Source organism: Ischnura elegans, chromosome 12 (assembly GCF_921293095.1).
Source record: "Ischnura elegans chromosome 12, ioIscEleg1.1, whole genome shotgun sequence".
NCBI classification, from domain to species: Eukaryota; Metazoa; Arthropoda; class Insecta; order Odonata; family Coenagrionidae; genus Ischnura; species Ischnura elegans.
Window position 1 is genome coordinate 90,282,953 of NC_060257.1, and position 24,484 is coordinate 90,307,436.

Genomic DNA, 24,484 nt, shown 5'->3' on the forward strand with positions numbered 1-24,484 from the left:
TGCAATGTTTAATACCACATGAACTGTGCAGCTCATGCCAGATAATAAAGCCATCTTCAGGACATCAATTTACTTTCTCTAGTAAATTGGCCGATCCGTCAAAGTCTTACAATTAACGCTACAGTTTCTGATGAGAGATAACGAACGTAGCATATATAAAAGATCTGCCGCAATACAACTGCAAGTAAAGCCTATGCGTGTTAAAATTCAGTTTGATTTTGTGATACTAGAAAAATGTTTCCAAATTCTTCGTGAAATGATATTTCGAGAGAAATAAATATCGCTAATTAATAGCAGGGGGCGTGACTTGGTGGAAATCATTTATCGTAGGAGTGATGGAATAAAAACTTGGCTGTTTTCATTTGGTGATTTATTATGACCGAGCATGGATGTCACGCTGTAGTGAAACCATGGTCGGTCATCATAGCGTCACCATGTGGAAATAATACCATGTAAATATACCAATTCTATAAGTATTCAACAGAGAATAAACCAATGTTCTTTGTAAATTTCGAAAATAAAAGATTTTTATTGAATTGTCATTTTTTGTGACTTATATGATACCTTGATCAAAAACTACCTCAATCAGAACATTGTATGTCATAAAAAGTACTATTTTCCTTTGCATAGCTTCAAGTTTTTTTGGAGAATAATCGTCGTTAAGTCTTTACATACTCGCCACCGGGTTTTTCGTTAAAAAAAATGCACATAGCAGATCTAAACTCAGTGAAGCAGGGAAGAATTTAAGGTTACTGTTTACGTACAAACATTTGGCATAAGCGATTTCATTCATGAATGACATCGAAAAAAATATGAAAAAAAAAACATCGAAAATCATATGAAAACTCCCCACTAAGTAGCCCTACCTTGATTAAATTTCCATCCACCCTTTTTAAGGAGCTACGCCAAGACGAGTTACAGCTATCATGCAAGCCATCAACACCCCTAGTACAAAATAAATGCGCACCTAACCTGGTGTTAACCTATACCTATAAATACTGGAAATTTTCACTGGGTTCAAAAATATCCTGAAATTTCACAACACTATGCTTACTTTCCCTCGACGGAAAAAGTTCTGAGCGATAATGATCTAGGAAAGCATAGCTGCGTCAGCCACTCCCTCATCCTATTCTAGAATCGATTTCTTGTCTATACTAGTCCTGTTTTTCACGGCTGCTGGTGCCACCGGTTCTCTAAGCACCGTCATGGTCGCCGGGGAAACTCGATAATGAAGATAGATTGTTGTAGGTTGTGGTGTAACTCATACCGAAGATAAGCATCCCAAAATTGTTACGATCGATCGCCACTGTTCCCCCAGGAAGAACTACAAGCGGCTAAGTAACTTTGGTAGGTGAAACAAAAAGATCGAAATCAAATGCGTTATTTGTGATGCTGGTATTGATTGGTATTTGGAGGAGGCAAATGACGGCTGAAGTCATTGGTGCCATGTGGTGACGGTAGGAAAGGAAATGTGGAGAGAAACCCGGCGTTGGCATCAGCCTGCTCTTAACGAAAGACTTCTAGGGTACCACGGCTTAAAATCCCATCCGACGGATGGAGTACTGTACTTGAAGTACTATCCACAAAGCGCTCAGGCAGGGATCGGGCAGCCAGTCTCTGAAAAATTTCCGCCTCCAGCAGGATTTGAGCCCGTTGCGATTCATCTAGTTTCAGAACTGTGCAAGCAGTTTGGGCTTCCGAAAAAGCAATAGTCCAATGCTTTAAATAAACTTCAGATGATCAAATAGACTCAGAAAAAAAACCTTTTCAAACCTCCACAGAAACTAATTTCTTACTAGACCAAGGATTAATCGATACCTCCACTAGATAAACGCTCAATAATCGCCCACCGAATCAAATCCGCTCATCTGGTACTATCAGGGCTATCTAGATGAGCGGATTCGATTCGGTGGGCGATTGTTGAGCGTCTATGCAGAGGAGGAATCGAAATTGCTGATGCTTTGCAAGAAATTTCAGAAGTAAGTGACGCTTAGCATCATAGCAATGTAGATTTGAGCAATTCAAACAGACGATTATACATCACAGTTGCTCCATTTGAAGAGAGAGACGCTACTCAACAATGGATCAAGGAGCTGTAAACAAGTTGTCTTTTATCCGAGATACCCTCCACGCAAAAGAATTTAGAACAGACAACCAGTCGTTGAACCCCGAAAATATTTGAAGAGGCCCTAAAACTCCATTGAAAAAAGACCGCATGATTAAAAAGACGAGTTAGCTGAAATTTTTAAAGATGTAAACACAATAAACTGACCGCAAAAATTCCTAATAACATTAGGGGAAAATCAATGAGAAAACTTCCTTCTAGGCTTAAACTAACGAAAGAAGATATAAGACACGATCTCCAGCGTTACTTCGTGGAACTGCTTCACCATAAAATAAAATAAAAATACTTTGTTCTATTGCACACTTTATTCTAAATACTACGACCCGGGTTTCTGATGATAACATGATATGATCAGAAACCAGGGTCGTACTATTTAAAATAAAGTGTGGAATAGAACAAAGTATTTTTATTTTATTTTATAACGAATGATGGTACACTATAGTTTCCCGAGAATGTGCATCTACTACACAATGTTACCAGAAAGCCTCGCCTCCTTAGTGCAATAAATCAACTTAGTTGCCTTTTCGCCGAATAAATGTGAAAGAGGATTCTCTCAGAAGAAACTTAGCAACTGAACCACTGAGATCGTCACTCGAAATTGCAACAGTTCAGCTGTTCGTGAAAATTAAATGATTTTCTCTTCGGCTTTTTAATGCAGAGAAGCATGTTGGCACTTCACTTTTTTCTGGACGCCATTCAGACCAAGCTGTCAAGAGGAAGGAGGTATCAAGAGAAAATAAATATGACGAAACATATTAAAGTTTTGGACAATATTTTAGGAATGGTTGTTTAACTTTTGCAGTTTTTCTATTATTTTTCTGATTTATAATGTGTAGTTCAATAAAATGTTCAGTTCTCTTAACTTAATGCACAGGCAAACATTTTCTGGAGCGTTATTGATGAGGTGAGATGGGTTGTACCTCCCGGTAGATTATGGTTCCGACACCTCATGTTCTAGAAATCAAGATTATGCAGGCTTTTTTCATGTATGTATATAAAAAATATACGCGATACACACTGAAATATAATACCAGCTACATTGTAATAATATATGAAACCCAACCCAAGTCTGTATCAGGGTACATTTCAGCGAGGATATTGGCGGGGTTACAGAAGGGATCCTTTCCGCGTGGGCTTTGCTTTTATTTTTCAAATCCGCACCTTCGAATGGCTGCGAATTCTTCGGGAGGAATTACTTAGCGTGAGGTGTGCCAGGCCAACACGTCGTGGGGGCGGAGGGGGGCAGCTGCCCCTCGCCCCAGTGGCAGAGGGGGCGCCCCCCCTTAATGTGTGAGGGGGGGCTTCAATTTGCTAGAGTGGTGGGTGAATCAGAGCGAGCGAGAGTGCTGCCCCCGGGGGCGGGGGCGGCCAGCGCTGGGGACTCCCATCCGACGATTGCTTGGAGGAGGGTGGAAAGGCTATATAGTGATTGCCAGTCAATGTACTTAGCAGGCCTCTCCTCCCCTTAACCCTACCCACTTCATAACACATGCTGCTGATCTTCAAATTGATCTCCTAAAAAGCAACCCCCACCAATGTTCGCTCCTTCGTGGAAAATTCATAATTTCTGGCGTCATTTTGTGGAACTTTTGAACTCGGCTTGCAAAATTTTAAACTTTGTTTCGAGAAGTTTTCTGGGGCTGTCCACCGGATCAGGGAGTTCACTCGGGCCGAAGCACAGTGGGATGAAATCTAAAAAAAGCAGGCCAAAACCTCAAAGTTTTTTTTAGTACGGAAGATGAAACTTAGCACAGTTGCTGTCGGTACATCAGAGCATTTTTTACGTTTATCGTTGTTCATTTATTACTTTTAAAAAAATACATGGCCTCAAAGTTGAACAAATTTTCCCGACATTGCTCCTATTGAATTTTTTTTCGAAATTCAGAGGAATTAACCGAATGGTCAACCTATTGTAGTTATGAAATGCTACCGAAACTTCACATTGCTATTAAACGGTTTGTTCTAATATCAACTTATATTAAATAAACTTCTCATCAACTTAATTGCTTTATTTTTAACCGAAACAACACAAAATGTTGGACCCTGTCCTTCGTGAATTTGTTTTTGTAAATGCAGGATTATAACAAAGGGTCTCCCTGTTACCTCGAGATATTTACACCTAATACACAACAAAGCCTTCGTAGACTACGTCTGCAGCGATGATCTACCACCGCATACGAGGCGGAAATTCACATCGATTTTTCGACCGTCTGGAGTATCCGCAACTGGCCACGAGGAATACAGTACTTGACAGATTTCAGACTTGTATTTTTACAGCAAAGGAATTCAATAAAATCGTTAATGTATATTAGTACAAGATCATTTTACCATTTATTATAAACTGATTATTACAAAGTTTTGTATTTATCGCCGATTCATTACAAAATGGCAGACGCTGATTCCAGTACAATTTTTGTCCATATGTGGCAATCTAAAAAGGAACCGAGTAACTGTAAGGTATTAACACCACGATTACGGCAAAGATTTAAGAGCCGAGCTGGAGGGATGCGCACTTAAAATTTAACAATTCAAACGAAAATATGAATGGAAATCAACGCAAAATTTATTTCTCCTGAGGTCTTGAGGACGGAAAATACCAAAAATAAAACTGAAGTTGATAAAATGTCTTTTCAAAGAATGACACTATCATTAGCAGTAGCATGCATCCAAAGCGTTGGACTGTCAATCAGTATCAGATAAATCAGTATTTGCTGTGCCATTGTCAACAGATTTCAAGGCCGCTTTAAACAGGGCATGTCATTGCGCAGGTTAGCGCTGAGGGCATTTGTTGAAATGGCGAGAATTCGACCTCGAACTTAGAGCATGGGCTATTTTGACATCTTGCATCAATGCATTCTGGCATGCGCTCTGGCAATAGGGTGGTTTACTATTATTTTTTATTGCCTAAATCGAAAGATTATTACTCCAGGAGTACGTATTTTACGCTTGCAGATTTTTAAATGACGATATCTATTTTTCGCGATTAAGTGAACATTTTAAACCGCGCGAAAACACGACGGCTTAGTATGAATGCTGGGAAAACCCCGTGTGACGTCATTCTGGTTCCCGCTGCCGCAAGTGAGGTGACCTTGAGGCGAGGCTTTGAGCGCTGATACGACGCAGGATGCTATCAGGTAGTTGAATACCCTCCCAGCTAGTAGCGCTTGGCTTAAATAAGGATTATTAACACCATATCAAACCAAGGAAACTTTCCGACTTTAGGTAGTTTTAATAGGTGATTATTAAGACATGTTTCCCTGAGCTCTGTGCCTCATGCATGTATTGGTAATCTCAGACGATGTAAAACTTCTATCTACTCGTATAGAAACTAGGTCGCTGTGACGTCACGTGGAGTGGCATCGCATGGGCGCCTTTTTCAAATGAGGATAAAATTGACCGTTGCCATTCGTCTAAATCGGTATTTCTAAAACCAAATAATTTTGATATTATGAATACAGTAATAGTGGGTAACGAATCACAATCAATGCCTTTCGTTTTCTTTGATGAAGGAAACTACCCTATTAACCACTTTATACGACGCAATTTTAACTGCGCCTTCTTACATACGTCACATTGCACAATGACGTACCCAGTGCAAAACGGCCATTAGAATTAGTCTATCATTAGTTTGAAGAAGACCACGAGTCACCCGCGTTCGAATTAAAGACAAAACCCCTGGAGCAGCTGCAAATGGTCCAAAAGAGTGACACTGTTAACGTAAAACATGTGATCCACTCACACTCACCTTCCCTCGTCTTTTCTTCAAGAATGTTCATCTCTCCACAACTTTCTTCCTGTATTCATCCCCACTCAGACTGAGCCAGAACTGTCTGACAATGACCGTAAACAACTGAAACCTCGTTTGGTTCAATTGAAATATATAAGAGGCATTTACAATAAGTTTTTGATTAATTGAGTGATTAATTAATTTATATTTAAATGTTCCACCATGTACTTTTAGAATGTTTACGTTAGAATTAAATTGTGAGTGAAAAGTTTCCAGCATTTTTTAATTTAAAAATACATAATTTTAGTTTTATAACCTTCATCACCTATATCAGCAATCTATATTCACGCCTACATGTTTACTACATTTCCCGCGCACCATCACCCAAAATAGGTGATGGAGATTAATAAGAGGTGCTTTATTTCCTCACATAAGCGGATGCAAGAAAAGAATTGAGGGGACCTCTCACTTTTGGAACAGGAGAAGAATGAATGCGTGCATAAATTAAGAGGATGGTTTCACGCGGATGTAATTAAGCTATGAAAATTCCCTTAAATTTTCAGCGGGAAATGGTTGCCCTCGCACGGCTGTTCCCGCCACAGTTTTCAAAAGATGGAGCTAAATGCATTCTCGACCGAAGCAGGATTGAAAATTATAAAAAATTCTCCCGATGCGCCACCCCTTCTTCTTTTCTTCCCTTTTCCTGCCGCCGCGAACTGCTTGTCTCCCTCGTGTGTTTTGGAGCGACCTCGGGCGGAAAACCTCCGCGACACGCACGCGTGCCGTCGTGTAAAGGAACGAGTAGGAGTGGAATTCTCACGGTGCAGTCACACGCGGAAACAGAATGTGGAGCCGATGCGAAGGCATTCAATCATTTTCTAGATCAAGAAATTTGAATTTAAAATCAAAACACAATTTTCACGTGTGGCCGCGGAGGCGGCGTAGTTAAGTCCATGCCTACTTATTCTGGGATGATCGTAATGATCGTAGAATTATTCATAGTTTGTATAAAAACCAAGTAGCTGTGATCAAATGTGGACCAAACGGTGCAGAAGCGAGAATAAGAAAAGGGGTGAGACAAGGTTGTGCGCTTTCCCCCTTAATTTTTAATGTTTACATAGAGAAAGCCATCAACGAAATCAAGCAGAAAGCTTCGGGTGTCAATATCCACGGAGAAAAAATTAGTATGCTGCGATTTGCTGACGACATAGCAGTCATAGCCGAGACAGAGAAGGATTTGAAGAAGACGTTGACAAACATGGAAAGGACAATGGCCAGATATCAGCTGAAAATCAACAAAAAGAAGACTAAGACATTAGTTTGCAGTAAAAGAGAGGAGGCTAAAACAAACATCAACCTAGGAAAGCATAAGCTTGAAGAGGTGAACGAGTTCTCTTACCGGGGAAGCCGAATTACCAGCGATGGACGGAGCAAGAAAGAAATACACAGTAGAATAGCGCAGGCGAAGAGGGCTTTCTACAACAAGAAGAATCTTCTTACAGCTGAAAATACCAGCATAGAAGTAAGGAAACAATTCATCAGATGCTACATATGGAGTATGTTTCTCTATGGAAGCGAGGCTTGGACGTTGACAGCAGCAGAGAAGTCAAGAGTGGAAGCATTCGAAATGTGGTGCTACCGAAGAATGATGAAGATAAAATGGATTGACCGTGTGAGTAACCATGAAGTGCTAAGGAGAGTAGGAGAAAAGAGAAGCCTCCTAAAAACATTAAGCAGAAGAAGGGACAACTTAGTTGGCCACATTTTGAGGCACGATGGTCTGATGAAGACAATCGTTGAAGGACAAGTGGAAGGGAAAAAGGGCAAGGGACGGCCCTGAATGAGTTATATTGGACAGGTTATAAAGGAATAAAGGGGAATAAATATGTAGCTATGAAGAGATTAGCGGATAGGAGAGAGAAATGGAGAGCTGCGTCAAACCAATCTTAGGATTGTTGACTAATGATGATGATGATGAGCGGGTTCGAGTCCCGTTTGTGTCGATTTTTCATCACTCATCACAAGGTGTATGTAAATTTCTGGTGGCCCGGTCCCTGGAAAACCTAAAAATAGGCTACGCCCTCTAGGATGCCAGGGGTAAAAGTGGACCTGGGACAGAATCGTCTGATAATTTCATTACTAACAAAATGATTTTCGAAGTATTGGCCCCAAACTTGAACACATTGAGTAGATAAGATATTTTTTCACTACCCCATCCCAATTAACACCATTTTGTGCTCAATAAGGACTTCGACCCGAAGATTGGCTTGGAATGAAGACGACCGACATATCTACAGATTGGGTCACGCATGACTGACAAACGCCTTCGGTCGCGAACAGCCTAAAACATTGAGTCGTTCGTCGGAGTGATCCCGTTCATTAGTCGATCACACAAACGATTTAAATCGCGCAAGCGAGCGTCGCTCGCGATCGACGCAATCCATCACCTGGGAGTTGAATTGGGTTGGGTTTGTATGACAGTCGAGCGACCATTCTCAGCAATTTCATGATTTATGACACTCGATCGCCAAAAGATTCGCCACCTCTGCCCCCGACTAAAGCACGGACAAGGAAGGCACAATCAGTGTGGGGGATAAGGGGGATATTCCATCCCTGGACCAGCTTTCACTGAAAAATTTTTTATTAGGAGTGTCCGTATCTTTCACCCAGGATTGAAAAGAGGGAAGTCGATGAGCAGCCAATTGTAATGCCCACAAGGTCACCACTTTCCATTGCATGTCAATTTTGCTGTCAACGTACTTTGGTATTTTAAAGTTCTGTCGATAAGCACTTTTACTTTTTTTAATTTTCTTTGCCAGTGGACTCGAATTCGTAAGCCTTTGGAACTAGTTATTACGAAACCAATAAAGAAAAAAGGAGCTAATTATATGTTATATATATATATATATAACAAATAGGACAACTAGATTCAGAGTACGGTTTAATATGAATAGCGCCACTTATCAAGCTATCGGGAATATGTTTTGTTCACGTTATTCTCGAGCCGAATGAGAAAAGTTTTTTTCTTCAAACGTATTCAGCGTGTTTATTTTTTTTTAGGTGGCTGTTTCTAATATTATGACATTATCCTGCTAACAGACCAAGATAGGAATATTTAAATTACAGCGGCAATGATCATCGTTTAAAGGGTAGTGTTCCGTGCGCATCTTCGGTTGCGACCCTCGTTGAAGAGGGACGGGTGGATTCTGCGCGTCTCTGAGCGAAGCCCTCTTATTTCCCGTCGCCCTTTCAACTCCCAGGATTGCCTCCGACCCAAGGAAAGAAGAAAGAGGAGAGGGCTGGGGGGGTTGGGGGCTGGGGAGAGGGGGGGAATTGCGTCCCGCCCACGAGAGCGCTGAATTTTTCAGGCGAGCGCTGAAAACTCGGAGGCGCTGCAAGATGAAGTACTGGGGAAACTACGAGTATTGGAGGGGTTAAAGGAGGCATATGCTATGGGGCGCCATGTTCTCAATCAAAGCCCACAAATTTATTTACCCCATCAATTATGGTATAAACTCCATATTAAAACGATTTTTTTGAACTGAATAAATATCAAGATATCTCAAGAAATCAAAAACCCTGGAAGTGCACGAGTTGGGCCAGGGAAAGGATATTATCCCCGTACCCTTAATGAGTGATGTTTCTACATCAGTGGCCTAGCCCGGGTTGAGCTCTGGCTTCGCCTAACTAATCCAAACTTCGAGATGAATCATATAGTGAGTGTTCACAACATCCAGAAAGCTTTTAAACAATGCCAACGATAGTTTAATTTTACTCAAATGAGGAGAGGATTCAGCATAATAAAATCTTTAATTTAGGATGATGATTGATTAAGTGGTGGAAGTAGTTGTAGAGGAGATAAATAGATAAAATGAGATGCAGAAGAGAGAGAGGGTTTGGATCGAGCGAGTGCTAAGCGGTGAAGGGACGTCAAAAAGGAGTGTCCATGATGGGTGGGGAGGCAGCCAGGCGGGGTAATCTGCAGAGTGCAGCACAATGCAAACCTACCCTTGTAACTGGTAGGACACTTCAATTATAGCAACAACCGCGATTTAGCTATCTGCGTAACTTAGCGGTGCCACACGTTGGAGCACACGAGGCGAGAGAATTCATGGAGGGAAATCAGTTGTCTTCATACCATATTTGTAGTTTGCAATTACGTGAATATTGAAAAGAGCTAGTTCCTCGAGGATTAATATTTCATTCATGCTAGACCCACCACATCTACTTAATCCACGTTAATTATCATAATAGTAATACTTACAGTGTAGTACTTTTACACATTATTAAAACTCGGTTTCAACGTGCATGGCGTCATACTCAAGAGTTGCCTAATTAGCGCACAATCAGTCTCGCGTATAACTGTAATTGAGAATGGTAGATTAGGTAGCAAAGGGAACATGAAAAGTGTAGCGAGGATGAGAATTGGGGACTATTTGAAGCGGAAAGAGCATGGCCATGGTTATCTACAGCGGATCTAGGAGAGGATGGGGAGAGGGACGGGGAAAAAAAAGAAACGGTCAACATCATTCATCTTACGTTTTATAAATAGTTCTTGAAGTTTTCAATTAAGTCCAATTTGACATTTTTTCATCTAAGTGTAAAATATAGAAGTTAATATCAAATGAATGGCCACAATCATTTAAATGCTTTGCAAGCGTAGATTCATAATCGCAATTTTAAAACTGTTTTTCATGCTCGCCTAATCTTAAATAGCTCCGTCCACCATTATATAAACATTTGCAATCAGTTGAAATATATTTTTAATTATGCACTCCACTTTTTCCGTGTCGTCAATAATAAATAATAATAAAAAACATTGAAAAAATAGATCACTGTAAGTTAGAAAAAACATAAATTTAGATTCTTTTTAGGGAAAAATCTATTAATTTTATCAGCCATCTGGCCAAGACAGGTCGCTTCACCCACCTCACTCTTCCTCTCCCATTGGAGGAAGAGAGGCTTATCTTTGATATGGCACGTGTTGCCTTCCTTTATTTTTTTGGTTGAGTTTTCTTTCACGTAATATGTAAGATGAACACGCTGTCTCTCTTAAAATTATAAGAAGGATTTTCACCAAGTTAACCCGTCAACCGAAGCCAACCTGACTTAATGAACATAATAATTCCATGAACATCAAGTTATGAATATGAATATAATTTAAAGCTGTGTGTTACGACGATGTTTTAAGGGCATATTTTCCGTCCGCCTGCGTTCCGCCACAACGCGTGTATTTGCAGCGACAGAGGGGGGCGGTGGCGCTGCTCTCAAACACAAGCCCAAGAGGGAGCGGGGGCTCCCTTCCTGATTAAAGCCGCTCCTCCTGTGGGGTGCGGTGGCGCTTGCGTGGATGCGGCGCCCGGGGGGACCTCCCTGTGTGAGCGGGGGGAGTTGGGGGGAGTTTTTGGGGGGGTAAAGGGGGTCATCCGAGTGGAAATCAATGCTCCCGTCGCGGCTGCGGTCCTCCACCACACCTAGGTCTAATGTTGACGAAAAAATCTATTATCTAGCTAGACGATGGGAAAAATCATTGGTGGAATATGTTATTGTGAAGGATTTCACTTTATTCCTGCTTCCATTCGAACATATTTTTGCCGAGAGGGCAACGTTTTAGTTTATTCATGTGGAACACCCTTTTCCTCTTCGGATATATCAGTTCTGTCTTAAATAAAGTGCTTTTCGTCATTTATATAGTTAATACGGAGAAATAAAACAGGACATATAACCAGGCATAAGAAGGTCCATGCATGTTATATCATAGACACTTGTTATAAACATGGGTAATGATTATGACGATGAATTTGTGCATTCAGCCGTTGAAAACATTTCACTTCAAAGTGCAAATATTTCATCTCATGACCACATTATTGCTCAGGTATCTCATTTATGTATCAATTATGACAATCCTTCTCAAGTACTACTTGAGAAATGCTGTAAGAAAATCGTATCTAATTAATAGAATATAATAAATAGAATAGGGAGCCTAGTGCCTCCCAAGTGGAGCCACTCAAGTCTCCCATCGGTTAGCCATTTAACGCTTAAGAATATAATTCTACTACTACACGTCCTTCATCACCTATGCATTGACTAACTCCGCCGTTCTTCCCCTACAATCTATCCTTCAACGATTATTTGAATCAGACAATCGTGTCTCAGTATGTAGACGACTATGTAGTGACCCCCTCTAAGTATCCAAAAGACTTCTTTCTCCTTAAATGCTTATTAACTATCGAGAAATCTAATGAATCCGAATGATATTAGGAAACAATTCCATCGTCTCTAGGGCCATTGCAATGCTTACTTCCAAAGAAAATCATTTGAATTTCCGCAGCTATTGAAACATAAATTTTAGAGGTACGGATTTTCAAGAAAACAGCGAGCTTTGTCAGGTGAATTTTGCAACGACATATTTCGGATCGCTTTAGCAGGAACCATCCTGAGTCATGCTAGCAACAAAAATTACAGCAGCCGCAGCTGCATATGCATTACTTTGTGATGGACCAGGCACATACCACCTGGATCCAAAGAAACGATGATTAAAATGAATTCACGGCCAAAGAGAATTTTTTCAGCCGGCAGGTGGACTCGTATTTGTAGCGGTTAAATTTCCACTTATTTACCTCCATTGTGTAAAGTAAACTTTGAAGAATGTTGGATAAGTATTTTCACCTTTTACAAAAATAAAACTTGGCGAATATTTTTCACGGCAACCCTCATATTCTACTGAGAGACAGACTCGTGGAGAAGGGAGTTCATGGGCTAAATGGATTGGATGAGACTGCTAGGAGCACTCAGCCCTTCGCAGCACTTCCCAGCTCCTAAATTCGCATGAGCACCCCCAAACAAAAAAGAACGTCAAAACTCGAGAATATACGCATACGCCAGAAGCCACCAATGGCTGCGTCGAGTGCATAACACACGCATGCATCCATTTCCACATCCACAGGGAGTGTTCCCTGAGAACCCTGGCGTCCCTTTAAAATAGCACCACCCCCCAAAACTTACGATTCCCCTCTCATTCCCTTATCTCGCCCGCTCTCAAGAGCAAATAATCACACGGAGCAGTAGCTGCGGGCATTCGCTTCATTCACATTCATAACTGATGTTCAAAGCTTGGATGCAAAAATGTGACATTACGTTTTCTACAATATCAAATACACTCCGATATCAATAAAATAATGGGCACTTCCTCCAAGGCTCATTATCTGGAGTAAGCTCTCTTGGGTTTCCCGCAGGGTGAGATAATGCATATGGCCAAATGTTTTGACGTCCTCGCCCTCGAAGACCTCGAAATTTCAGTGAATACGGTTTTCATCGCCCGGCTGCAAACCCGAAAGAACTTTATCAGCGCTTTGCTTCACCCGACACTTCATTTAATGACATATTTGGTCGATTTTGCTTTTCTTAACCTTATTCTTGAGGAAATGCAATGGCCTGAAAATGTATAAACTGGTCTAAAGCATCAACACAGTCAATATTATTTCCAAGTTAATTTTAAAAAGCACCATTCATTCAAACGCTACATCTCCAAGAACAGCTGCGATTCCCCCCATTTCCTAATATAGTAAATAATAATAGTAAATCCCAGTTTAAGGAAGGTAATTGCGATCAAGAAACATTAGGACTAATGAATAAATTATCCTCAAAGCTTCACGACGGTCATAGAAAAAATGTGGCGTCAATCGGATGCTATCTGTCATTCTTCTGCTGAAAGAAGAAACAAATCTGCCGCACATTATTTACTGACATTGAGTAGAGTTGTTTCTTTGGTGCATCACTGTCTTAAACGGAGTTTCCGGAGTTGCTTTTCATACTTAAGTGCTTGATTCCACGAATTCCTGTTAGCACTAATAAAACTCGGATGCAATGCTCATAAAACGTAACCACGGCACTGTGCATTCCAAGGTTTAGCGCTTATATTCCCTTTCATTCAAAATCGACCGAACCACTCCACGCTAACATCCACTTTAATTTCACGAAATTCCGCGCTGACTTTTTCTATGATCGCAACCGTTGACATATGGGCATTGGAATCTCATGCACAAATCTTCGTTCGGAGAATTTATTAGTACTTATTTCTATCAACTTCAGTCATCAAATAGAGCCGTCGTTGGGGGTAATCGGTTAAGTCAATCTCGCCATCCAACACGTGGGCGACGTGCTTGGCTAAGTGTGCTTATGCTTGAGAGCGGATATCTTCCAAAGTGACACGTACAATGCATTGCATCTCAGACCGATAAAAATGATAAAATAAGATAGACATTTTGCCGTACGGATAGGTCTAAGAATTCGTTTCCCCACCGAACAATAAATGTGATATGCAACTCAGGAGTGAGATACTTCCAACACGTGGGCGCGGATATTCATTTATATTTAATTTTTTTTAACGGCTGGTATCCTCAAATTCACCGCTGAACTGACATTTAGGCGCTTACGTGTCAATACCTTCTGATTACCAATACCAATGCATTCAAAACGTGCATTTAATTTTTTTAATTACATAATCAGCTAAAACAAATAATTACCCTGAGATACAGTTTTTGGCACTTAATTTAATAACACCCATTACTAGTGTAACTTTTCTCATTTCGTTTCTGTGAATGAAATGGCTTTAGGGGTTAGATACCAGTTTAGGGTATCGCTACGTTAAGTGAAGGCTAAATGAGAGTATTGTTTTGAAACATTAGACTGACTAATCAGTAACTAACATCATCTCCGTTAGGAACTATAGGATTAAATAGATGCTGACCCATATGAAGTTAAGATTGTATAAAACAATATTTTCATTGCACATTGACATCCTTCATATTAAATAAAGATCACAACTAGAAAATACTTCGGGATAAAATGAACGGAAAAACAAGACAATTCATTTACTACCACTTAAACCCTTCACACAAAGGACAAGTCTTGCAATGATGGATTTTTCCTTTTCTTAGTAGAAATCGATAAACACAGCGGCAAAAAAAGCTTATGGGCATAAGTATGAATGAAGTTGGGGGAATCAGAAATTGTAAAACGCTGCTTCCCGATCATGGCTGACTCATTCAGTTAAAAATCCGTCTAATGAAATATTATTTCCGACTTCAAATGGAATTCGCAATTTTTCTTTACTCGGAAACACCCTCATCGGCGAAACATGCGATCGTCTGTGCGACGCTTACGATCGAAGTACCCTCGCAAGCATCTGATTTCAAAATGGCCGATGCGAGGACATCTCTCTCTCTCTCTCTCTCTCTCTCTCTCTCTCTCTCTCTCCACCACACACACGCACACATTCGCATTTTTCACACTTCGAGCGTTGAAATCTCTCCCCTCGTCCGTCAACCCCTCCCTTCCCCGCGCCTGCGCAATTCACACCTCCCCCCTCTCCCGCCAATCCAGACTCGAGCCACCCCCGTCCTCCACCCCCATCGCATCCCCCGCGGGGGCAGGGGATTGGCGTGTCCCCGCGCCTGCGTGCCCCCATCGACCCACGCCTGCGCTGCCGCCCCTGGCTCCCCATGGCTCAGTCGGAGCCGCTACCTCTCCAAGGCCGGGCCCTCGGCAGCGGACACGACGGATTATACGCCGCGACCACAACACTACTCCTCCGCTGTGCTTTGTGGTGTCTTCGAGGGCCGGGGAAACAGCGAAACGTGCGAGGGAAAGGCATAATTCGGGGGCAAGAGAAGATCCCTCGGTCCGAGGGGCAGAGTGGGGCGTGGCGGGTGGTGTTGTTGTGTGGTGCGGCAAGACGACGGGCCGGGAGCGGGTGGGAGGCGCGGAGGTGGACGAGGAGGGTGCCGCGCTCTCGCTGTTCGGGGTGCGGGTCAAGCGAGAGGCCTCCCCTTCTGCACCACTGCTGCACCACTTCGTGCCTCCGGCGGCATTCCTCCCGCCGGCGGACGCCGCCGCCGCCGCAGACATATTCGTGCACGCTGAGGGGCCCCGCTTCCTCGCCACGACGCTGTTCCCTCCGGGCCTCGAGGGGGCCATGTCTTCGGCGGCCGTGGGGCCCCTGCCCCCGGCCGCGGGGGGCAGGGGCGGCGCCGGGGGCGGGAAGGGCGGCGTGGAGGCCGCGCAGGGGGGCCTGCTCGGGGGCCCCACGCCACAGCCGCCGGGACCCGACGTGCTGCTTGCCCTGCTCTCCAGGAACAAGTCCCTCGAGGGTGAGTGTGCGTGCGCCAAGCCATCGAGTGTGCCTCTTCTCTGTTCGGTCGTGTGCTTTTGTGTGTGTTCCGTGCTTCGAGGAGAGGGCCTCATCCCGTCCGCTGAGAGGTGCTATGCTGTGCCCGAGTCAAGGAAAGTGCGAAACACTTCTATGTAGTTTAACAGTGCTCCAATCAAATCTATTACTCTAATTGAGCAAGAAGCGTCCAAGCAATTTCGAATCACAGGTCGTTTTATTTCTCCGTTGGATCGCACACTTTTCAAAATCCTCTATTCTTTAGTATTTTAGCAATTTTGTTAAGACTACATCAATGTTTTGCGCGTAAAATCGGCATCTTAAAAATTTAGTTCTTCGTATTTCCATAGTTTTCGTTCCCATTACTTGTGATTTCAATATTTGGTAGCTAGATCCATTTCCGTTTCAGAAAACATTTTCAAATACTGATCCAATAAAATCGAAAAAGTTGTTAACAAAGTAAGCCTCTGAAACTTAATATCATCCGTAGTAGAAGGAGTATTATTTTTTTGTCCGGCAAATCTTTGGATAACTAACGTTGAAAATTAGCATGAAGACATTTAGGCAATGGTTATTCCGTCATCAATAAATTTACGTAGCTGGTCAGCATTAATGGGCACGAATGCAAAGAAAAATCAAATTTTCCCACAAAATAAATTGAGGAAAAGTATAAAAGCAATTTGTATGAAAGACCTAGTAAGTCTTCACGTAAGCTGAAGAGAATACGTAATCCGTCCTTACTGATATCTCGGAAAGAAAACCTATTTCTTAGCACATTTATCGACATGGATTCCTTCAGCACTCGCAAATAATTCGCTTTTACCTCTAAAGTCGTTGTAGATTACGAAATAAATTTCAAAGTGTTAATTCGAAATTAAGTCACTATTAAACGGAAACCTTGAGAAAAAAGGTGACAAGGGAAAAAATTCTGTAATAAGCTAGAATGGATGATTTGCAAGAAATTAGCAATTCACCTTGCATCAATATCCGCCGGAAATAAATATTTCTCTAATTAAATGCATCGCTTATAGCGATTATTGGCAAAACTTGAGAAAATTATCATTCACAATTTATGGGCGACGAAAATTGCAACAATTAGCATTACTATTTTATTCTTTTAATTACCTCCCTATTTACTTATTGTTAGTATCTGGTTGAAAATATAAGTAGCAAAGAATTGCATGCTTATATTTGATGCCATTGTATCAATTAAAATAAGTACCCAGCCGTAAAAAATACTTCTATCCATGAGGTAGTCCATTCTGCGTAACATGATAGTTTTAAAGACGCAATAAATTGCGCCACATTTACTTTTTCGCTCAAGATTTACTTTAGTATGAAAGCCAATCGTGTGGATAAAAAAATCAGAGAAAGAGAAGATAGCCAATGCATAATTTACACACAGTGACTATATTAGTGGACAGAATGAATAACAAAATAATTTCTACTATATTTAGGCGAAGTTACTTAAGCCATAATGGAACCTTAGAATAACGACCATAGGCATCAAGTCAATACGCCAATCGCATGCCCCACTCAGGGAATAAAAAGAGATTTCAACGACTGTCGTTTTAAAATGGAATCTCGCCTCGACTGGTAGTTAAGTATTTGGCTCAAGAAAAACAGATTCGAGAAGTTACTTTGGCCAACACGCGGTACTTTTGGAAAAATACTATTGATGGTAATTTTTACTTCTTTAACTAGAATCGACCTATAGTGGATATAACCTTTTACGCTTCAATTATTTGCACTAGAGTTTAAATTAAATCATAAATTCTCGAAAATTCTTCCCTATTTTACCATAGATAATAGATGTATTTATTTTAAAAAAGCAGGAAAAATTTTACAGGATTCCGCTTAAAAATAATCTCACTCCAATAAAAGTTATTCGACTTAAATGTGCTGGTGACAAAAAGGCTCCATCTGTTGAACATAAAAATAATTAGAAAAAAAGACAACTTCCGCCATCAATGTATCACCTTTCCCGGTCGCATTCTATTACACGAGATTTAGGTTTTTATCATGATACAATGCGTAGCATATGGTCAATTTTTTTTCTATTGTGGAATAACGCCGTACTTTCTCTGATTGGCCATAATTGCGTTTTAAATGAAAATTACTCTAAACATTTGTCGGAATTATTTCTCTAAATTACGTCGAAAGGATTTAAAATAGGAGCATAACTGTATCTCGTATACATATATTTCAGCACGGCCAACCGCAGTCATTTGTTCGTTCTCTACGTTTGGGGGCCTGATATTGACGCATCTTATCAATGCGTGAACCTGTCGACGCTTCCCCGTCGCACAGCGCTCACTTTTACAAAATGGCCGCTCGGGACGGATCGAGGTCGCCATTTCGCATTTCCCCCCCCCCCCCCCATCACACACACTTCCTCACTTGCGTCTGAAATTTTAATTGGGTAGTGCCAAATCTTTATCTCTGATTATTTTGGGTGGAACGATGCAAACCACATATTATTCAAAGCTCTACCCGAAAGCGAACATTTCACAGACCTCCCTACCTGCTTCACATTCATTGCATCGCCCTTGCGTGGCAATACTGAGTTTCCTGCCCCATACAATGTTTCCAACGCAAATAAGTGAGTCAGGTTGAATGAGGGGGGAAAGCGATTTGGAATAAGTGTGGAGGTTAATTAATTGTCCTCACCTCAACCACGATTTCTTATTTTCTAGAATACATTGATTGAATTTATGCAACATGTAACGTTCGGAGTGAATAGAGATAATAGTAATTTTTTATACAATTTAATTTTATTTCTTGGCATTAATAGGCCATTTTGCCGATAACTCAAGTCATTTGCTTTTCTCACCGCTTCCATAAAAAGAGAAATTTCAAGGAGAAAATGACTACTCTTTACGATAGAATATTTTGAGATGGAACACTGACGATCCTCTATCATTGGACATGTAACACGACCGGATAATTTCACTAATGTCATCACTGAACCGCTTTGAGCCTTCGTGTTACCCTCACGAGGCATATTCCTGTTTCCCGAAGGCGTGATGCCAAGTTTCCGGCACAAATAAATAAGTCAAGTTTAAAAAACGGAAGGAGGGATTCAGGAAAAAGGTAAACGGCTATTCTTAGTGCTCACCCGCCATGATAATTGCGTAAAAGACCCTGAACTGATACAATATCTACCTTTGAGAGCGAAAGACGAACGTAAGGTTTGAATGCATAGACATGAATTTTTCCATTTTTTCGCTTATTTCTTAAGTGCGAAGGCGTCAAATTTAGCCCCAAAGATTTCATATACATTCACTATGCGCGCATATAAAAATTTATGAACGACTTAATTTTATGAATAAACCTTCTCCAATAAATAAAAGAAATACACATATACTACGTAAAAATACCTGATAAACTTCAGTACATGGACACATATTTCACTCATTACTGAAATAAACGAAAATAGCCGGATATAGTGGTACTTTGTTTACGGTATTTGACTTCTTAAAAGAGCTACAGGATATTAAACATGCATTATTTCCATAACGGCACAGTATACGACTGGATTGTTATGGCGTCATACCATGGCCTCCCTTTTCATGAATTTTCGATGAAACGACAGGGTGTAGAAGGGTGCGTAAAAGGGTTCCCAGGTGTGAAGGGATTCTCAAATCTGTGATTGAAGGAATGGCGATAGAGAAAGAGAGATTAATAAAGTGAACCAGATTCGACGCCGGGATGATGAGGGATGAAGGCCGCGCGCCGAAAGGCAGCAATGCCACAGGATTCGATTCAATGCGGAAGCTTCCAATCAAGGAAAAAGCGACAAAAAGATGGATTATCACCCGCCAATTCGCTTCACCCAATATGGAAAAGCCGTATGTAATCAAAATATTACTTGAGAAAATTACACGGAGACATGAGAACATGGACATGGGTAAGTGATGATAATAGACACCCATTTCAACATTTAACAAAGCGCTCCATTGGCGTAGAAAAGGACTAATTAATCCATGTTTTCCTTTTTTTTTTGAGATTGAGTCCATTAATATGTATATTATTATTTGCTTGCAAACGTTTCGGCTACATTATTTTTATCTTCATCTTTACATTTTTATTTAATGTATATTCAACGGTTTTTCTTTCCCACTTTCGTAATCGATTGGCCCTGAGCCCTGAGCATGGCAGTAAATGTTCCAAAACGTTGGCACGGCATTGATTTAAAATTTTACAACTCAAATCAAAAAGATACATAAAATCATGACATAAAAAGGACATTCATGCATTGGACGTAATCTCTAGCCATCACCGCTCACTCGTGTAAGTGAATTAAAAGGGTGCGTAATAAGTATTATTGTCCTATTTCTAGATAGCCATAACAGCGTGCAATCACATTTCCGGAAACTGCATAAAGGTTTTCAACATTTAAGGAACTAGAAATAAGGAAATATAGCTAGATCCGGGCACCTGAGACCCAGAATCCGTAAGGATCTTAAAGTTATATCACGGTATTGCGGGACATTGGAATTATAATTCTACTTGTAATGGACAAAGGGTGGAAAAAAGTGACTTCCGGGAAATTATATGAGTGGGTTGGAAGCCAAGGGGTACTAGTGACTTGTTTTCTCAACACAGTTAATTAAAGGTAAAGTTAATTGTTAGAATAAATACACAAAAACCTGATTGCCAAGGGAAACGAGTAAGTCTCTGTCCTGTGCTGACATCGAATGGAAAAATCTAATGCACTAAGTACTAAATATCTAATTGATCTTGTTTGTTTTCTATACCTAATTTCTGTACCTAACACCGTATAGAAAAGAGAAATCACTTATACCCCTCGGCTTCCAACCCCCTCATATAAGATAAGGACTTGAAATAAAATGCGTCTAAAAAGAAAGTTGAGCGAGTGATATCTGAAGCAATGAAGCAGCCTTTTATCCATATTTTTTGTAAAACCCAATGGGATACGTCGGGAGAAATCAATGAGGTCAAACAAAATCTTTATGCATGCAAGGTGAAGCCCACTTCCATACTGCCCTATTTTTTCAACCCATAGCATCACTAAATCCACCTGCTTCCCCGCAAGTCCCCTCCACAGGCGAGTGGCAGGAGGTGCAAGGAAACCAGCCGTTAACCTATTTAAGGATAGAATAAAGTTAGGTGAAAGTGGATAGACATTTGACAGACAGAGCTATAGCATTAAATTAATACCTTTGCTCTACGAGGGAAAAACGAATTGCTGAACATATACGGTAGGAGGAGCGTGGTAGCCAAGTAGGGTGACTGCTCTGCTTCTGATATGAGAACTCCAGGTTCAAATCCAAGGTGGAACGGACACCCCCAAATTCGCACACCCCCTAAGTGTGAAGTCCTTGAAATGCGAGGTGGCTCAGGGGAACAAACTGGCACCTCTACAATTAATGTGTGATGCCTTTGACTTAACATGGGATAGGCTCTACCAACACCATTCCAGATCGGCCTTAGGGTTGATTCATTGATTTATCGTTTCGATTCATCGATTATCGATTTACCGATTGCATTTTCGTTCCACAAAACATGGCCCTCAAATATTACAGAAATCTTCGGAAAGCGTAATTTCCATTACGCATATAGGTAGTACTCTAACCACAAGAGATTTAATTTTTAGTAACTTTATGCGATTGCAAATAAATACCAACCAGGGCAGCTCTTAAAATATTCCGTGCAACAAAGCCGTGATAGCAACACAATGTTCCGGTTGGAGCAATATTGACATTACACTAATGTTATTTTCGATCCTCTAAAACGTTAAAGAATTTTTAATGAAATACTTAACATATTTGTAAGAGACATGATGCGTTAATACCGCCAACTGCATGACATTCAACGATCCAATAATATCGCCAATTTATAACTTTGATTCATGACATAATATGCGCAATTTAGTACATAATCTATGAATGCTCCTATATTTATGAACTCCAATAAGATTTTTCATACGGTTTTTATAAAATATAATAATTAATTTTCTATAAATAGTCACATTGATATTTTCAATATTTCGTTAAATTTTCAAAATTGATGGGCGTTGCACAATAGCCGGGCCCATTACCATACTTCCATTCCATGGCCTCCATTAAACCTGTTGACCCAGTTAGTCTTACGATTTGGGCTTGTTCGAAACAATGAGTAGGGTCTGATGACTCGTCACTTTAATTGACCTATCGTCCCCTCCACCTCTGTCCCTGACATTTTCAAAAACGGCTAGAAGGAGCATTTAAATATTATTCGTGATAATACATGAACGTTCTTCAAAGGGCCAATTAAGTTCACAAGACAGGCTATTAGGATGCTTCTATAAACACATACTGGTACACGCAAGATATAAGATTTAACTCCCAGGTGGAGAATATCAAATCCAAATTATTGAGTTTGTCATAAACAACAAGCGACGATTGTTATGTCGATAAGTCAAATACAACTATGGCTTTCGTCAATTGTTTAGGCCAGGCTAACCAAAGATTGAAAGCATAAAATAAAGGATTGAAGATAGAACAACACAAGACTTTGTAAACTCAGTAGAAACGAGGGGCGACTGCAGTTAGTATTGGGTATGAATAAATTCATTCGTTGTCCATATGACCTCCAAGTACTTTGCAAAGAAACATGGAAAGCGACCCTTGTTTGAGTTGAAATACATTTATTGGATCAGGTACCCTTTCAATAGCCTTTTATATTATGTGTGCACCTTTCATTCAAGCAAGATAGATTATCGAAGCGTTGCTCAGGGTTGTTCCTTACTAGCAAGCGCCAATTTTAGTGATTTCAATCGCAAAATGCCAGATCACTCACTCACTAGCTTCAAATCACTGAGAAGGGTCCTTTATCAAGGGACACGTCCTTTCAAGTTCATTCCACCACTTTCACGGATTGGAAATCCTAACCTTAATATCGCGCACGAAGGCCTCATTGCATACAGTGGCTTCCACGAGGCCTTCTCGTCCAATGTTTCGAACAAGGCCTTCTGCGCACCCTTCCTATACTCCGTTCATATTATCTCAGCGGGTGAGCTGGTGTGGCTAAATCAAGTGGAGATGAAGGGAGGGAAAGTTTCTCGACATGTGACTTTGCCTTTGCCAATCAGCAAACAGTAGGCGTGGCCTCAGTGAGTCGCTCTCAGACCTCCGCCGAGTGAACATCGTGAATCTGCTAATGGAGCAGTGTTGCGCGTTCTCCCTGTATAAGACTAAGCATGCCTTCCATCAACGGTGCCTCATTCAGCGCAGTAGCTGAGAATACCATGGGATTATGAGAAAGAATTATCCCCTATGCCTTCCAAATGAGTAGGTATATTGTCTCGGCGACGGGGCCAAAATACCTGTGGCCACCCATTATTCACATGTTTTTAGTGACAAAGAAGAGTGACTATGTACATTTGGCAACGTTATATTCGCTCCTCCTCCATCCCTCTTGGTACTACCCCTCCCCTATCAGCGAAGCCATCCGAGAGTGTCCGGGCTCTCACGAAAGCTCACCCGCAGACATAAAGTGAATAGACTCTAATGCCTTGCTCAACGTGGTCGTACTTTGTTTTTACAGCAAGAGTGGAGGCATTTCAAAAATCGGATACTAAGATAACGATGAGGTCATAAAGCTAAAATAATGAGACGAGTTTAGTTAAAGCATTGATAAGAAAATTAATTGGTCGACAGAGAGCAACAGCGCCCTTGCCAAAACATCGTGAGTATCAGTGTGCGCAACACGCACAAAAAGGAAGGACAATCTGTTCACTATGAGAACGAAAATAAGACATAAATTAAAGCGACAAAAAAGCATACAATATACATGGCCTTAGGAAAAAAAAGCCTGGAATCCTTTACCATTTTTTCATGGATACAACTCTTAATATCTCACTGATACTCAGTGGTACTTGCAAGTAAGTGAAAGATTATCCTAACGTACGCAACAAGTGGCCATTCGAGACTTAATGAAAAATGGTAAATCTGCCGCGTATGCAAAATGTAAAAAATAAATAACAAATCATAGGACAGTCGCGTAAGCATACACAAACGCTCAAACAAACAAGAAAATAAAGAAACAACGACAAAGGCTTGAGATAATCCGCTGTTGACGGATTAGGTCGGGAAGGGAGGCTGAAGATGAGTGCTTCCGCATACTTCTCACGCGTATCAACAAACATGACGGTCCTCACTACCTCCTCCAGGGCCTTTGTCGCTCCCATTGTCACAGATTCAATTTCCATCCCAAATGGAGACAGGAAAAATATTTGCCTCCCTCGATCGCAGCCATTCTGTACGCACACGCGACGCTCCCTTTCTTGCTGCCACGCTCTGCTCCCTGCACCCCCACGCACCCTAGGACCAAAGGAAAGCCACCCACCCTCGGTCGCTCTTGACAAGTGGGACCCAGGGGGAGGGAAGGACTAAATGAACAACCCCCACCCCCGAAAATCAGATGTAAAAAAAGTCTTCTTTCACTCCGCGGCTGTACA

At 41.2% G+C, this 24,484-nt stretch overlaps 1 protein-coding gene across 4 annotated transcripts in view; it reads left to right on the top strand.

Annotated features, from left to right (window-relative positions):
- Positions 1 to 15,823: 15,823 nt before the first annotated feature.
- The window catches only part of LOC124169444 (LIM/homeobox protein Lhx3), a 65,229-nt gene continuing 56,568 nt past the window's right edge, over positions 15,824 to 24,484 (top strand). For all 4 annotated transcript variants that reach the window (XM_046548054.1, XM_046548058.1, XM_046548056.1 and 1 more), the window contains exon 1: positions 15,824 to 16,003. In XM_046548054.1, the coding sequence (XP_046404010.1) occupies positions 15,829 to 16,003 (175 nt within the window). In that variant the 5' untranslated portion in view covers positions 15,824 to 15,828. The remainder of the gene's footprint in view (positions 16,004 to 24,484) is intronic.